This window comes from Cebus imitator, unplaced genomic scaffold (assembly GCF_001604975.1).
Source record: "Cebus imitator isolate Cc_AM_T3 unplaced genomic scaffold, Cebus_imitator-1.0 Scaffold124, whole genome shotgun sequence".
In the NCBI taxonomy this organism is placed as follows: Eukaryota; Metazoa; Chordata; class Mammalia; order Primates; family Cebidae; genus Cebus; species Cebus imitator.
The window spans coordinates 595,424-611,206 of record NW_016107439.1 but is presented as its reverse complement, the minus strand read 5'-3'; the positions used below and the strand labels follow the sequence as shown (position 1 = coordinate 611,206).

General features: G+C 37.0%; 1 protein-coding gene across 6 annotated transcripts in view; it reads right to left on the bottom strand.

Moving 5' to 3' along the window:
• The window catches only part of CLOCK (clock circadian regulator), a 112,887-nt gene that overhangs the window by 24,838 nt on the left and 72,266 nt on the right, over positions 1–15,783 (bottom strand). For 5 of the 6 annotated variants that reach the window (XM_017540246.2, XM_037742596.1, XM_017540248.2 and 2 more), the window contains 6 exons: positions 14,162–14,251; positions 8,924–9,044; positions 3,934–4,047; positions 3,679–3,797; positions 930–1,012; positions 607–713 (listed from right to left, as the gene is read on the bottom strand). In XM_017540246.2, the coding sequence (XP_017395735.1) occupies positions 607–713; positions 930–1,012; positions 3,679–3,797; positions 3,934–4,047; positions 8,924–9,044; positions 14,162–14,251 (634 nt within the window). The remainder of the gene's footprint in view (positions 1–606; positions 714–929; positions 1,013–3,678; positions 3,798–3,933; positions 4,048–8,923; positions 9,045–14,161; positions 14,252–15,783) is intronic. The other variant, XM_037742597.1, reaches the window with a different exon arrangement.

The following is a 15,783-nucleotide window of genomic DNA, read 5'->3' as shown; positions in this document are numbered from 1 at the left end:
AATAAATACATGTGATAAAAGAGTAGGCCTAGACTCCAATGCTTCTCTGCCACCAATGAGCTATGAAATTATGGGTGAATTACTTAGCTTTACTGTGTTCTTAGCTTACTCATGAAGATTAGATGTAAAGTGTTTAGAACAGTGCCTGACACAAAGGATGACAATGCTCCTGCTCTAACAACAATAATAATAAGCAGATAACACTAAGCATTTACTATGAGCTTTCTAAGACAGATTTTCCAAAGATGCAGCTAGCTCCTGAAAAGATTCACATGCTTGGAAATCAAAATTTATGACACAATATTCCCAAAGTTTGATGTATTACAATTTTCAAAGGAATATACTTCTCTTACTCCAGATATAGAGCTTACATGCTTCAGAACAAGGTGTATTAGATGCCATATTATGAAATTCTACTTACTAAAAACTAAAATAGGAACAAGTTTAATTTAAACTTGAGGTATATAAAGCAAAATCTTGTAGCACATTTCAAAAATATGAAAATGATTATAAATCTGTGTCTTACCACATCATTTCAGGACAGGACTTCTATTTACATTATTTAAAAACAGTTATTATCACCAAAAAATATTAAAATCTACTTACAGTGCTCATGACATTTTGCCAAATTTTCTAGGTCATCCACATGATAGTAATCATAGCCTGATGTTCCTAGAACTTCAAATGGCAAATATCCTATTATGGGTGGTGCCCTAAATTACACAGAAAACAATCATTATTATAAGTTTTTCCATAATAAGAAATATTCCAACTAGAATCATATTGGGGGGGGGGGGCTTTGTTTTTCCAAAAATGGGAAAAGGTTTCAAAGTCCTAATTTTAAAAAAAGTTTGCCCTTGAAATCCATTAATTTGAAGAATTATATAAAGTGACTATTACCTTTTCATGGAATTAAAAAAGGAAATTACCTGTGATCTAGAAACAGAAACTTCCATTCTAAACTATGTCTAGATGTAAACTCTTCATTGGGTTCTTCAACAGTGCACATTTCCTACAAGTAAATAAATAATTAAAATTTATAAATACTATCTTGTATCCTTAAGAATATTAAATATTGCTACATATAAAAATAAAAGTCATAGCCAGGTGCAGCGGCTCACACCTGTAATCCTAGCACTTTGGGAGGCCAAGGTGAGGGAATCACTTGAGGTCAGGAGTTTGAGACCAGCACGGCTGGCCAACATGGTAAAATCCCATCTCTACTAAAAATACAAAAAATAGCCAGGCATGGTGGCAGGCGTCTTTAATCCCAGCTACTCGGGAGGCTGAGGCAGGAGAATCACTTGAACCTGGGGGGTGGAGGTTGAATGAATGAATGAATAAATGTCATTACTAGACTAACTTTCCCCTAAGCAAGTTAGTTTTTCTATGTATGTATGTAGGTATGTATGTATGTATGTACGTACGTACGTACGTATGTACGTATATACTTATTTGTTTGTTTCAGACAGGGTCTTACTCTGTCACCCGGGCTGGAGTACAGTGGTGTGATCTCAGCTCACTGCAGCATCAACATCCTGGGCTAAAGTAATTTTCCTGCCTCAGCTTCCCAAGTAGCTGGGACTACAGATATGCGCCACCATGCCTGGCTAATTTTTGTGTTTTTATTTGTAGAGATGGGGGTCTCACCATGTTGTCCAGGGTGTTCCTGAACTCCTGGGTTCAAGCAACTTGCCCACTACAGCCTCCCAAAGTGCTGGGATTCTAGGTGTAAGCTAAAATGCAGGCCCCTAAACAAGTTAACACATTTTAATTTTCTAGTACTAAAGAATGTGGTAATAACCCTTAGATGCAAGCTTTTGGGTCGGTACTTCTCACTAGACATTTTCCGTTCATATATGCCTATAAACCCTTATTCAAAATCCAGACCTCTCTCCTGAATTACAGTTCCATATTTCCAACTAACTGAATGTCTTCATACATGTCAAACTCAGTATGTCTTAAATAAACTGATTGCTTTACTCCTCACACCCAGTTACACAATTTTCCATATTATTCCATACATGTGTAGTGGCTAGTGTCTAGAAAGCTGATAGTTAAAACATACTTTTTCATTTTTACCTTTTATCATCTAAGGGGCCACTACTAAATCCTTCCATTTCATCCAAGTATTTGAAAAATCAATTCCATCTCATCTGTCTTGAGTGCATTGGTTTAGACCCCTGCCATCACTGATTTGTTAACAGTGTTCACCAGACTCCCTGTCCTTCAACTCATCTTCTCTTCTAGGACCACAATTACCTTCCCAATATTCAAATATTATATGGCTTCCCTGGTAAAAAAAAAAAAAAAAAAAAAACTTCCAATGGTTCCTTGTGCTAAAATCTCTTCAGCATGGAGAAATAAACACGAAATAAAGAAACAAATTTCATTTCTGGTTTTGGATTACTTTTCTAGCCTTACCTCTCACTATCTCTTCCCCTTCCACGCATTAATCCTACACTCTAGTCATACTAAACAATGTATTACATCCTGCCTCTGTCTCCCTGAATGACCTGCAGCACACTGTAATAGTGGAGAGCTTGAGCTTTGAGAAAAAAATAATTATTAATAGAATCAAATCCCAGTTTAATCACTAATAGCTGAGATTTTGAGCAAGTAACTTAACTTCCCTAAGCCTCCGTTTCCTCATAACATAAAATTAGGGATCATTAACAGCATCTACCTTACAGAGTTGTCATAAGAATTAAATAAGATAATGAATATAAAATACACAGCATGTAGTAAGCACTCAAATGTTAACAACTATTATTTAATAAGACCAAAACAAACAGAGCAAGACTGGTTTAAGATCGTCTGTTAATTCAGCACTTTGTCCTATACTATGATGTCCCAAAATTTTATTTTGAGACAGAGTCTCACTCTGTCACCTAGGCAGATGCAAACTAGTACAGTGACGCAAACACAATTCACTGCAGCCTCGTCCTGGGCTCAAGTGATCCTCCCACCTCAGCCTCCTGAGTAACGGAGACCACAGGTGTGTAACACCATGCCTGGTTAATTTTTTGTATTTTTTTGTAAAGATGGCATCTTGCCATATTGCTCAGGCTGGTCTCAAACTCCTGGGCTCAGGCAATCCTCTTGCCTTGCCCTCCCAAAGTGCTGGGATTATAAGCATGAGTCACTGTGCCTGGCCCCACCTAAATTTTAAATCTTAGCCTGGCTGCTTCTTTCCAGTCACTTTCTAGTGGTTGAACTATTTCACTTTCCTACTTCCCTACTTACCAATCTGTTTGTTGGACCCAGGAAATAAAAATAAAATGCTTAATTTTACATTTGAAAAGACAAGTTAGAACCACTTGGACATTTCAAATACAATTTTTAAAATGACCTTCTAAAAATAAAGACTCCAAAAACCTACATTTTTGGACTTTCCCCTTTAATAGAGATAATGAACGATACACAAAGGCATCCTAAAATCTTCCACAAAAGTAGGGCAATACTGATATATAATAATCACTGGTTAACTGCAAAGGATATATACTAAAAAATTAGTTTTACAATTTAGTGAGTGTCTTGATAGCTTGTTTCAAAAATGTTACTATCATGCATATTTAATGACTCATAGCCATTCCACCTCAATGTCTGCAGAAAGTTTCAGGCAGTTCTCAGCATATGAACTTAAATCTCCTTTGGGGAATAAAGTTAGAAACATACCTTAATGAACTGTGGTGTAGCTAACCTGACAGTAGCTACAAAACAAACTCTATCTTCATAAGATGGCCTATGTGTGCGTTGTATAGTTCCTTCAAAACCATTGTGTGCTGAAGAGGATACTAAAACAATAGGGAAATATGTATTATCAGTTATGCCAGTAAAACCTGGTTGTTACTGATATTCAAACATCTATGTCTTTAAAAGCAAGAAAAGTAACAAGTTAAAACACACTGTAAAAGAAGCATTTTAACTTACCACTGTTTAAAGATTTGAAATTTCCTATAAATTTTACATATTCATAGGTAGATGGCTCCTTTGGGTCTATTGTTCCTCGGAGCATATGACAACAGAACTCTAATTGATTTTTTGCTGAAATAAAGAAATTTTTAAAATCACATATTTGTGATCTAGGACAGCAACTGATATATCACATAAAATAAGATCACAAAAGTTGTGTAAGTTTACAACCATTATTTTCTCCAAAAGAAATCATCAATGACGTTTAGTTCATAAACGCAAGTATGTTCAGGAGATGACCTCACTTTGTCTTTAACAAAGAAAATAGATTTCCTGGTGCAAACCACTTAATGTTTCCCTATTTTTATTTATCCTTCCTTTTCATTCTTCACTCACTTTCAAAGACAAGTTTTGCTTCCCATTCTAAAGCGAATGCTTCTGTCTGTACCTTGAATAGTCTTTCCTGTTTTCTCTAGGACCAGGGGACACACCACTGTTCCTTATTCCTTTAGCATCTACACCTTTGGGTCCTACTTTCTTTCTTTCCTTTTTTTTTTTTTTTTTTTTTTTTTTTTTTTCACAACGTTTTTTTTGATCTAGGACAGTTGTGATTAGTTGACTAAAGGAAGTTCACCTGATTTTTTTTGAGACAGGGTTTTGCTTTGTCACCCAGGCTGCAGTGTAGTGGCATGATCACAACTCACTGCAGCACTGAATTTCTGGGCTCAACTGAGCCCCCTGCCTCAGCCTCCCCAGTAGCCAAGACTACAGGTATGAGCCATCATGCCTGGCTAATTTTTCATTTTTTGTAGAAATGGGGTCTCACTATGTTGCCCAGCTTGGGCACAAGCTCCCGAGCTCAAGTGATCCTCTTGCCTCAACTTCCCAAGTGGTGGGATTACAGGCAACAAAGCCACCACACCTGGCCAAGAGTCTTTATTATCTACTTTTAAATTTGCTCAGGTCTTCCATCTCAAACAAAGGAGTTTTGCTAAGTACTTTGGTATTACAGGACTCCTTCCTTTTCATTATGGGCTCCATCTTCCCTATATTCATTTCCCTTAACTTCACACACTGTGGCTTTCATTCTTAAACCTCTACAGCAATTATTCTTCTCAAGATTACTAACATTTGTATTGTTAACTTCAATGGTTTTTCATTTCCTCCTCCTCTTAAAAGTCATGCTTTGTCATTCCCATAGCATAAACTTACCTTCCTACCTTATTGGCTATTCCTATCTCTTCTGCTAATACATTTCCATACTAGGGGTTTTCACAAAGGTTCTTCTGATCCTGTATATCTCTCTCCATTTTATGTAAGCAAACTTTCCTATCATTTGCTTTCAGGATATTTGCAGTTGAGTGTACTATCAGTAACTTAAATTCAAAATATTTAAAAGTGAATTTCTTTCAAATCCCCTTCGTCTATGTATGCTTATTTCCCGTTAGAAACCGTATCAATTTGGTCTCTTCTCTTCCTATCACAAGTCCCAAACCTAATCTGTCACCAAGACCTGCTACTTATTTCACCAAGGAAGCCTGCCAATTTAGTGTTGTTGCACATTACCGTGCATTTAGGTAAACTGAAACATGTATTCATTATGCCTCCACATTCTGTCACTCTGATTTATTCTGCCTATTACTCTTAGACTGATAACTACTTTCATACTATTTCAGCACTCAAGGACAAGTTAACACCTCTTTGTTCACTACTTCAGGCTTATATTCTTCAGTCATTATCAACATAAATGGCTTTATCATCTAACCTAATAGGTTCAAAATCTATCTTCTTCAAACAACCCTTCCCCACTGATGATTCTTAGCCGCTTCGTCACCTGAGACTAACACATCAAGTCCTATTGAGTTTACACACTTAACAGTCATACACTTTCCTCTCCATCCTTTCCTATTTCCATTTTTTTTGAGCTGGAGTTCCACTCTTGTTGCCCAGGCTGGAGGGCAATGGCGTGATCTTGGCTCACGGCAACCTCCGCCTCCTGGGTTCATGCATTCTCCTGCCTCCTGAGTAGCTGGCATTACAGGAATGCGTCACCACATCCAGACAATTTTGTATTTTTAGTAGAGACAGGGTTTCTCCATGTTGATCAGGCTGGTCTTAAACTCCCGACCTCAGGTGATCTGCCCACCTTGGCCTCCTAAAGTGCTGGGATTACAGGCTTGAGCTGCCACACCTGGCCTTTTTTTTTTTTTTTGAGACAAAGTCTCACCCTGTCACCCAGGCTAGAGTGCAGTGGCATGATCTCGGCTCACTGCAACCTCTACCTCCTGGGCACAAGTGATCCTCCAGTTCAGCCCCCAAAATAGTGGGGACTACAGGCATGTGTCACCACACTCAGCTAATTTTTGTATTTCTTTTTATTGTGGAGATGTTGTTTCACCACGTTGCCCATGCTAGTCTTGAACTCCTGGGCTCAAGTGATACACCCGCCTTGGCCTCCCAAAGTGCTGGGATTACAAGTGTGAGCCACTGTGCGCAGCCCATCCTTAATTTTATCGCTAGGATTAAATGGTTTTTCTTTTTGTCTCCAGTCTGGTTCTTTCCAAAATTTTCTACCTGAGTGATTTTTTTTTAATCTCCCAAACCAGATGATGAAAGTGGTAGCAACTTTTGTAAGCAAGGTACTGGCAATCTCTCTAAGCCAGAGATGCTGGTGAAAGATGCTTCCATTGCAATGAAGACCTGGACCTCAATGAGTCAGAAGAGCTGTCACAGAAAAAGTAATCATAGTTACTGTACCAGGCAGCAGGGCCAGCTTGGTCATCAGAATGGTCTGATCCATAAGATCTGTGGTTGTGCTTAACTGAACCCTAGGAATGAAACTGAGGAGTAACTCCATAAAGCTATCACTTGATTTGTATAGTAGGAAGTCTGCAGGTCAGGTGAGCACAGCCTGAGTTGAGCCACTATGACACAGAAATCCAGGGCTCTCATTCAACTCTCAGACTCTGGGCCTCTTTATGAAGCAGAAGCCAGGTAAGCCTGGGGTAGGTAGCCCACCACTGCAAGTCTTCTTCCTAGCCTTTTTCAAAGGGACTTTCCACTATTTACTTGATTATTATTATTATTTTTTTTACAAGTTTTCTTCCTAGCCTTCTCCAAAAAGACTTTCCATTATTTACCTGATTTTTTTTTTTCTTTTTTTACCCAAATCTCCTTCACTGGCTCTCTACTCTGTAAAAAATAAAAATCAAATTCCTTAGGATGAACTATTAGGTCTTTCATAATTCTGTCCTTATTCCTTGTCTAGACACAAATTATACTACTTGTACGACCTCACCTTCATTATGGCCAAAAGGACCTACCGAATTTTCTAAGTAATTTTTCCTGTGTTTTAACTTGTGTTTATTCTTTTGGCATAAAACTTTCTTTTTTTCTGGGGCAAGAACTCTTTTGTATATCACTTGTTTAGGGAGATCAGCAAGCCATTTAATTAAGACTTTTCTTAAGTATTCTTGCCATTTTCATTTCTGTTCTTGGAAGCAGAAGCCTAGCTCTTCCTGCCAAAGGCTTTTATTTAGTTCTCCAGTCAATCCTATTCTTAGTAGGGTCTCCAAAGCAAACGCCTTCTCCTTTGTCTTCTTATTGCTATCTCCAAAGGGTTCCATTTTTCTTTCTTTTTTTTTTTTTCTTTTTTGAGATAGAGTCTCACTCTATGCCTAGGCTGGAGTACAGTGGTATGATCCTGGCTCACTGCAACTTTGGCCTCCTGAGTTCAAGCAATTATCCTACCTCAGCCTCCTGAGTAGCTGGGACTACAGGCATGCACCACCACGCCCGGCTAATTTTTGGTAGAGATGGGGATTCGCCATGTTGGCCAGGATGGTCTCGAACTCCTAGCCTCAAGTGATCCGCCTGCCTTAGCCTCCCAAAATGCTGGGATTACAGGCATGAGCCACAGTGCCCCACTGGGCTCCCCCTTTCTAATTCTTCTCTCCTCATTTTACATATTTACTTCAAGCAATACCATTCCACCCACGACTTCGTGGGTGTTGGTGTCTATTATACCCAGCCTAAATCTTTCTAAGTACCAGCCTAGAGTGGCCTAATGGTCAATGTCATATAAACTTGGTTTTAAAACAAGGCTTCCAATGAATTCTCTAATTTTTCTCAACTCTCTCTGAAAGGCCATCCACTCTTGTCAAAGTTATACATACATACAAACGTGTGTGTGTGTGTGCGCGCGCGCACGCCTCAAGTTTCAGACAGTGTGCTATAGAATTTGAATCAAATACAAAAAATCTTTAACATGTCAGTATTAGCAGATGTGACACATTTAAAAATAATAAAAAAAGTGTCTAAAGAAGATACCTAATAGCTAATGGCCAAATATACTGCTGCCACAATTTTGGATTTTATACAGGGTAATATATGAAGAAAATAAGGTACTCTGGTCAAATCAGTTTGGCAATGGACCTAGTAGAATGTCTAATTCTACCATAATATGTTGTGTTTCTTGATGTTAAGGACTATTTTCACTATTTTTGGCATTTTTATGATATAGCACAAGTGTTCAGCAAATTAGATATATCTAACAAATGACTAATAAAGTAGATAATTTATCTTTATATTTAATAATTTTAAAAGAAACATAAAAATTTTTTCCAGTTTGAGTGTCCAATTGGTTAACAATGGTGAAAATTAGAATGTTTAATTTTCTCTCATTAAATACACTAAGGTTTCATTTATAAATTAATAACAATATATTGCCAGGTCTCACTTTTGCATAAAATACAGCTTTATGGCATAACGGCAGTCCAGGATTTATTATAACAAATAAAATGGGATTTCAATATACTCTGAAATAGATTTCGGATTTTTAATACGGTCACAATTTCATTTTATATATATTTTAATATTTAAAAAGGACCTAATAGGGCATATGGAGTAATGCTGTTATTTAAAGAAGTCTGTATTTTTCATAAACTTGCAAAAGGATAATGCTACTGAATATAACATTTGACTTTTCTGCTTAACAGCTACTACTTACATTTTAAATACTCTGGGGTTAATGAATCACTTTCCAGCAGATGAGTAGAGAGTATTTTATAAACCTCTGAATGTTCCCCTTCTGGGATAAAATTAAATATACTTTGATCCACAAGATCAGACTGAAAAGAAAATTTTAAAAAGTAAAATAGCTTTAATGATTCAAGAGACAATTATTTTAAAAGTACATAATCTCTATTAAACACAGAAGCTAACTTTCAATTATCTGTGAAAACCAACAAATGTCAAGTTATAGACCAAATCTCAACAAACAAGACTGAGATGATACTAATGTCATCTGATCCATGACCAATATGATCTTGAAAGCCTGACAAATTATTTGCAAAGTTGTGTTTCACCAAAACATTTTGAACATTTCAGCATACAATGGGACCAAGAGCGTTAATAAGAAAAATCTCTGGTGACAAGTCATAACCTTACCATATATTCAAACCTATGGTAAACAATGGTGGTATATCCTATTAGAAAGGGATAGGCACAAGCTAAATAAAGGGGAGACTTTACTTTGGTGTGATTTCAATTGTCCAATGTGTCCTTTATTTAATCTTTTCCTGGCATTTATCCTGAACCTCATTGTAAAAAAGCCTTGCATTTAGTTATAACCCCTCAAAAGGGCAACTAATATGCTAAGCAGTATAATTCTTGCTAATATACAGCTTTAATCATGATTAATCAATAGCAATTTGACAAATATCAGATTGGCTACAATGTGCCACAGCTGTGGAATCACAGATGAATAAGATAGTTCCTATGCTTAAGTACCACTGATAATGAAACTTCCATGACTTTACATTTGCTACTATGCATTCTACCTGGTTTTCTCCATTTCAAACTGCTCTGTGGAATCCTAGGGATACTGGGACAGTATCTCAAGGGCTATAAAGGTGGGACTAGAGAGTAGAGAAATGAAAAGGAGCTGAGGCAGGACTCACGGTCCCCTGCATTAAACTAAAGCAGTTCTACTTTTTATTCTGTTTTTGTTTTATGCATCCGTAAAGATTTTGTTTGAAGAGCTCTGCTGCTTAAAAACAAAAACAACTGCAAAGACAGGTGTACTGTATTAGGTTGGTGCCATATTTTTAATGACAAAAACCGCAATCACTTTTGCATCAACCTGATACTACTCTTCATATAAGCCACACATTCCCATCATTTCTTCTGTCTTTTTCTAGCCCTCTAAGCCCACTCTATGAAGTGAAATGACTCCCCCCCAACAAATATCTGTTCCTTCAACTGTCAAAGACCAGTTCTAATCACTTCTTTCAAGAAAGCATTCCCTTAACACCATAATCCACATTTAAAAAGATTCCTTTAGTATTTATTACTTGTATCATTATTTTCCCATTTAGCAGAATTCACCCAACTATGGATCGAAAATATTTGGGAAAAAAAAATGGATGGTTGTGTCTGTAATGAATATGTGCAGGTATTTTTCTTGTCATTATTCCTGAAACACTATAGTATAACACCTGTTTACACAGCATTCACATTGTATTAGTTATTATAAATAATCTACAGATGATTTAACGTATATGGGAAAATGTGCATAAGTTACATGTAAATACAACATTTTATCTGTGGGGCTTGAGCATCCATGGATTTTGGTATCTGTAGTGGGTCCTGGAACCAATCCCCCAAATATACCAAGGGATGACTATATTTTAATGTCTATGTCTTGTTGCCCTATAGGTGAATAAAAGGGCCCTATCTCTTATACCTTTATCTGTCTCACTTCCAATCAAGGCACATAAACACCACGCCTTGTATTTAACAGTTATTAGTACAATAAATGATTTTAGACTAAGGAGTATTTGATAATGCCTTAAGGGGTAACCACACCGAAAATATATCTGTATTTTAACAAAGGATCCTTCTGGAAGTCTGAAAAGCCTCTAGAGCTGAAGGAGTGAACTAAAAATTCAGGCATGGCTGGGTGCAGTGGCTCATGCCTATAATCTTGGCACTTTGGGAGGCCGAGGCAGGTGGACTGTCTGAGGTCAGGAGTTAAAGACCAGCCTGGCCAAAATGGAGAAAAACCTCGTCTCTAATAAAAACACAAAAATTGGCTGAGCATGGTGGTGTGCACCTTTGCTCCCAGCTACTTGAGGGGCTGAGACAAGAAAATCACTAGAATCTGGGAGGCAGAGGCTGCAGTGAGCTGAGATTGCAACACCACACTCCAGCCTGGGCAACAGAACAAGACTCTGTCTTCAATAATAATAATACTGAGTGAGTTTTCCTGAGATCTGATGGTTTTGTAAAGGGCTTTTCCCCTTTTGCTCAGCATTTCTCCTTCCTGCTGCCATGTGAAGAAGGACATGTTTGCTTCCCCTTTTTGCTTTCCCTTCTGCCATGATTCTAAGTTTCCTGAGGCCTCCCCAGCCATGCTGAACTGAGAGTCAATTAAACCTCTTTCCTTTTAAATTACCCAATCTTGGGTAGTCCTTTATAGGAGTGTGACAAGACACTAATACATCATCTTAATAGAAAAATAAGCCATCAACTTGAAATATTAATAGAAACTAAAATTTTCACTTTTTGAGAATGATTATAGTTTTCTACTATTATTTCTTACTAAAAATTTCTTCTACTACTATTTGGTAAAGCATGGTGTGACCTATCTTGCCTTTGTTTTTCCATCTACTATTATTTCTTTCTTTCTTTTTTTTTGTTGAGATGGAGTCTCACTATGTCACCAGGCTGGAGAGCAATGGCATGATCTCAGCTCACTGCAACCTCCGCCTCCTGGGTTCAAGCGATTCTCTTGCATCAGCCTCCCAAGTAGCTGGGGCTACAGGCATGCACCACCACACCCAGCTAATTTTTGTATTTTTAGTAGAGACAGGGTTCTACCATGTTGGTCAGGGTGGTCTTGATCTCTTGACCTCATGATCCACCCGCTTCAGCCTCCCAAACTGCTGGGATTACAGGCGTGAGCCACTGTGCCCAGCCTATTCTTTCTTACTAATAATTTCTTCTACTACTATGCAGTAAAATATGACTATCTTCCCCTTGTTTTCCATCCTTCATAGAATGTTTCATATTCATAGAGAAAACAAAATGAATGGCTAGTATCAAGAGCAGTATGATCACAAGCAATGCCCCCCCAACTCTTCTGCCTCTCCTGCCACTTTATAATTAATAGGTGTCAAACTTTCCATTAACCACTATACTTAAAATCTCTAAACGAGGCTGATCATATTCGATGTGGCCACACATCCACTCAGTTCTCAAATCCTAATCAAACGAAATATACTTTTCTAATTCTCTACCCTTTTGGTCATAATGATAAGGAATTAAAATATGGCCAATATGACACTAGCAGTTCAAAGTCAAATAGCATAAAAAGTTCTGTATCTACTATTTTTAGAGTGTTTTTATAAGTAATTCTATTGGGAAAAGTATTCACAAATTGCCCTAATTGCAACAAATATCTCAGCAGAAATTTAGTTATTCTCAAGACATTCTCAGTTGAAATTAACATTTTTAACACGCTGATCAAAACGGAAATGCTAAAAAGTTAGCACTAGAATAAAGGAGAGAGGAAAAAGAGAGGTCAGATAAAGTGGTACGGCCTTGCAATGCATAACAATGTTTCAGTCAATAACGGACTCCATATATGACTACAGGTGGTCCCCTAGATTATAGCGGAGCTGAAACATTCCTACTGTCTAGTGATGTCGTCTCTGTTGTAATGTCATAATCAATGCATTACTCATCTTTTACACTTGTGTTTGTGGTGATGCTTGTGTAAACAAACCTATTGTGCCACCAGTCATATAAAAGTTTAGCACATAAAATCATATACAGTACATATGTACATGATGGTAAACAACCATGCTACTAGTTTATATATTTACTATACCTTTAATGATTTAGAGTATTCTCCTTACATGTATTTTTAAAGTTAACTCTAAACCTGCCTCAGGCAGGTCCTTTAGGAGGTATTTCAAAAGGGCACTATAAATGTAGAAGATGACAGCTCCATATCTGTTGTTGCTCCTGAAGACCCTCCAATGGGGCAAGATGTGGAGGTGGAAGACAGTGATGTTGACAATCCTGACTTTGCGTAGGCCTAGGCTGATGTGTGGTCTGTTTGTGTCTTAAACAAAAATGTGTAAAAAGTTTTTTAAAAAGTTTTTCTAAATAGAAAAAAGCTTTTGAAATAAGGATATAAAGAAAGAAAATGTTTTTATATAGCTGTACAATCTTTTTTTTTTTTGAGGCAGGGTCTTGCTCTGTAACCCAGGCTGGAGTGCAGTGACACCATCACGGTTCACTTTAGCCTTGGCCTCCTAGCCTCAATGCAATCCTCCTACCTCAGCCTCCCGAGTAACTGGGACCACAGGTGCAAGCCATGACACTTGGCTAATTTTTATGTTTTTTTTTTTTTGAGACAAGGTTTCACCATGTTGCCCAGGCTGGTCACAAACTCCTGAACTCAAGCAATCTGTCAGCCTTGGCATCCCAAAGTGTTAAGAAGCTAAGTGTTACTACAAGAGTAAAAAAGTTTTAAAAAGTTTTTAAGTTTACACAGTAAAAAAATTACAATAAGCTAAGGTTAATTTATTATTGAAGAAACAATTTTTATATAAAGTAGCCTAAGTGTACAGTGTTTATAAAGTCTATAAAGGTGTATGGTACTGTCTTAGTCCTTCACATTCACTCATCACTCACTCACTGACTCACCCAAAGCAACTTCCAGTCCTGCAAGTTTCATTCATGGTGAATGCCCTATACAGGTATACCATTTTTTGTCTTTGATACTGTATTTTTATTGTACCTTTTCTATGTTTAGTATTTTTAAACATGTAAATACTTGTGACAATTGCCTATAGTATTCAGCACAGTAGCATGCTGTACAAGTTGTGGTCTAAGAGCAACAGGCTATTGACCATATAGCCTAGGTGGGTAGTAGGTTATACATCTAGGTTTGTATAACTACACTCTATGATGTTCACACAGTGACAAAAGTGCCTCAGAACATACTCCCACTGTTTAGTGATGCACAACTGTAGTTGAATATTAAGTTACTACAGATTAGAGAGTTATGACTGAGCTGAGAAAACACAAGCTAAAACAAAGACATACTTAAAGCTCTTATCCTTACTCCATTAACCACTATTCGACATTGCTCTCAAAGTCCACCTCCTAGTGCTTTAGAATATTTAAAATACGCATTTTAATTAGAAGTAGATTGTAGGATCTTCATACTTACTGGTAAATGTTCAAGTAATGAAGTTACACTCTCGGACACATATATTATGCTTCCATCTGTCATGATTGCTAAAAAAAAACCATCAAGAGCCTGAAATTAAACATAATGGTATGTTAAATGAAAAGAAAAAAGTATTTCGCAGGACAGAAGTAAAAATCTGAGATAAATGACAAGGGATTTCATATGAAAATATCCATATTTTTTTGTCCATATCCATATATATTTTGTCAAATATATACTAGCTTTAAAATATAAAGTATATACTATATATATATTATAAAATATATATATGTACTATATATGCATTACTCATATATTTTATATATATACACTATAAAATATATACTAGCTTTAAAATATAAAATATAAAAATATCCATATATATTTTGTGAAAATATATACTAGCTTTCCCCCTTTACAATACCTTGGTATGTATCTTTGTTCATTTTTAAATGCTTCTGTAGAAAAAAAAGTCTCTCTCTGGCCATCCATCAGACAACTAGTCTCTAAAAGGCAGAGACAATGCTCTACCTTCATCACTATGTATATTACATGACCGAACCATGTATATATAGTATTATGTCTTATTTGAAGAAGCTGACATCTCCAAAGCACACAAGACATCAACAATGTTTTTTAGGCACACAAAAAATAACACATTGTTATTATCATGGCTATGTTAACACAGAGGTGTATGTTTGAAATGTAAGGAGATATACAGAGAATAAAGTAAAAGGGAGTAGCAGGAAATTTAAGGTGAAAAATTAGGCTGAGGTCATATCATAAAAGGTTTTGAATACAAGGCTAAGATTAAGAATTTTATTCTGTAAACAATGGTAAGCCAACAGAAGATTTTAGGGCACGGGCTGCGCTTCATTAAGAGCAGTGTGGAAGCAGGGTGAAAAATGGATTTAGAGAGAAAAGAAAATATAATTAGGAAAATCATAGTGGCTTTTGGAATAATTAAGGAAGTTAATGGGAATCAGAATGAAATCAGTTGTATTAGGAATAAAGAAAGTACTCTGAGCAAGCATTGAGAAATGTGAAGTTCGATTTCAGAAGAGAAGTCAGAGCAGGGAGTACAAAACTTAATAATAAAGCAATTTTGTACTTTGTACACTACAACATATTTTCATTTGAGAATCCTAGGCACAGAGGTGACAGCTGAAGAAATCAGATCTGCAAAAGACAAATCCTGAAAGAATTATCTATAAATATATGGGATGAGGAACAGAAAAAAAGGCCAGAGAAAATGACAGAGAAGGCTGGGCGCAGTGGCTTATGCCTGTGACGATAGCACTTTGGGAAGCAGAGGTGGGAGGATCACTTGAACCCAGGAGTTTGAGACCAGCCTGAGCAACATGGTGAAACCTTATCCCTGCAAAAAAATTCAAAAATTAGCGAAGTGTGGTAGCACATGCCTGTGGTCCCAGCTGCCTGGGAGGCTGGGGTGAGATCACTTGAGCCCAAGAGGCTGGGGCTGCGGTGAGCTATGATCATGTCACTGTACTCCAGCCTGGGCAACAGAGTGAGATCCTGTCTCATAATAGTAATGAAAATAAAAATTTAAAAAAAAGGGAAAATAATAGAGAACACAGAATACGCTGTCATCAAGGAATCAA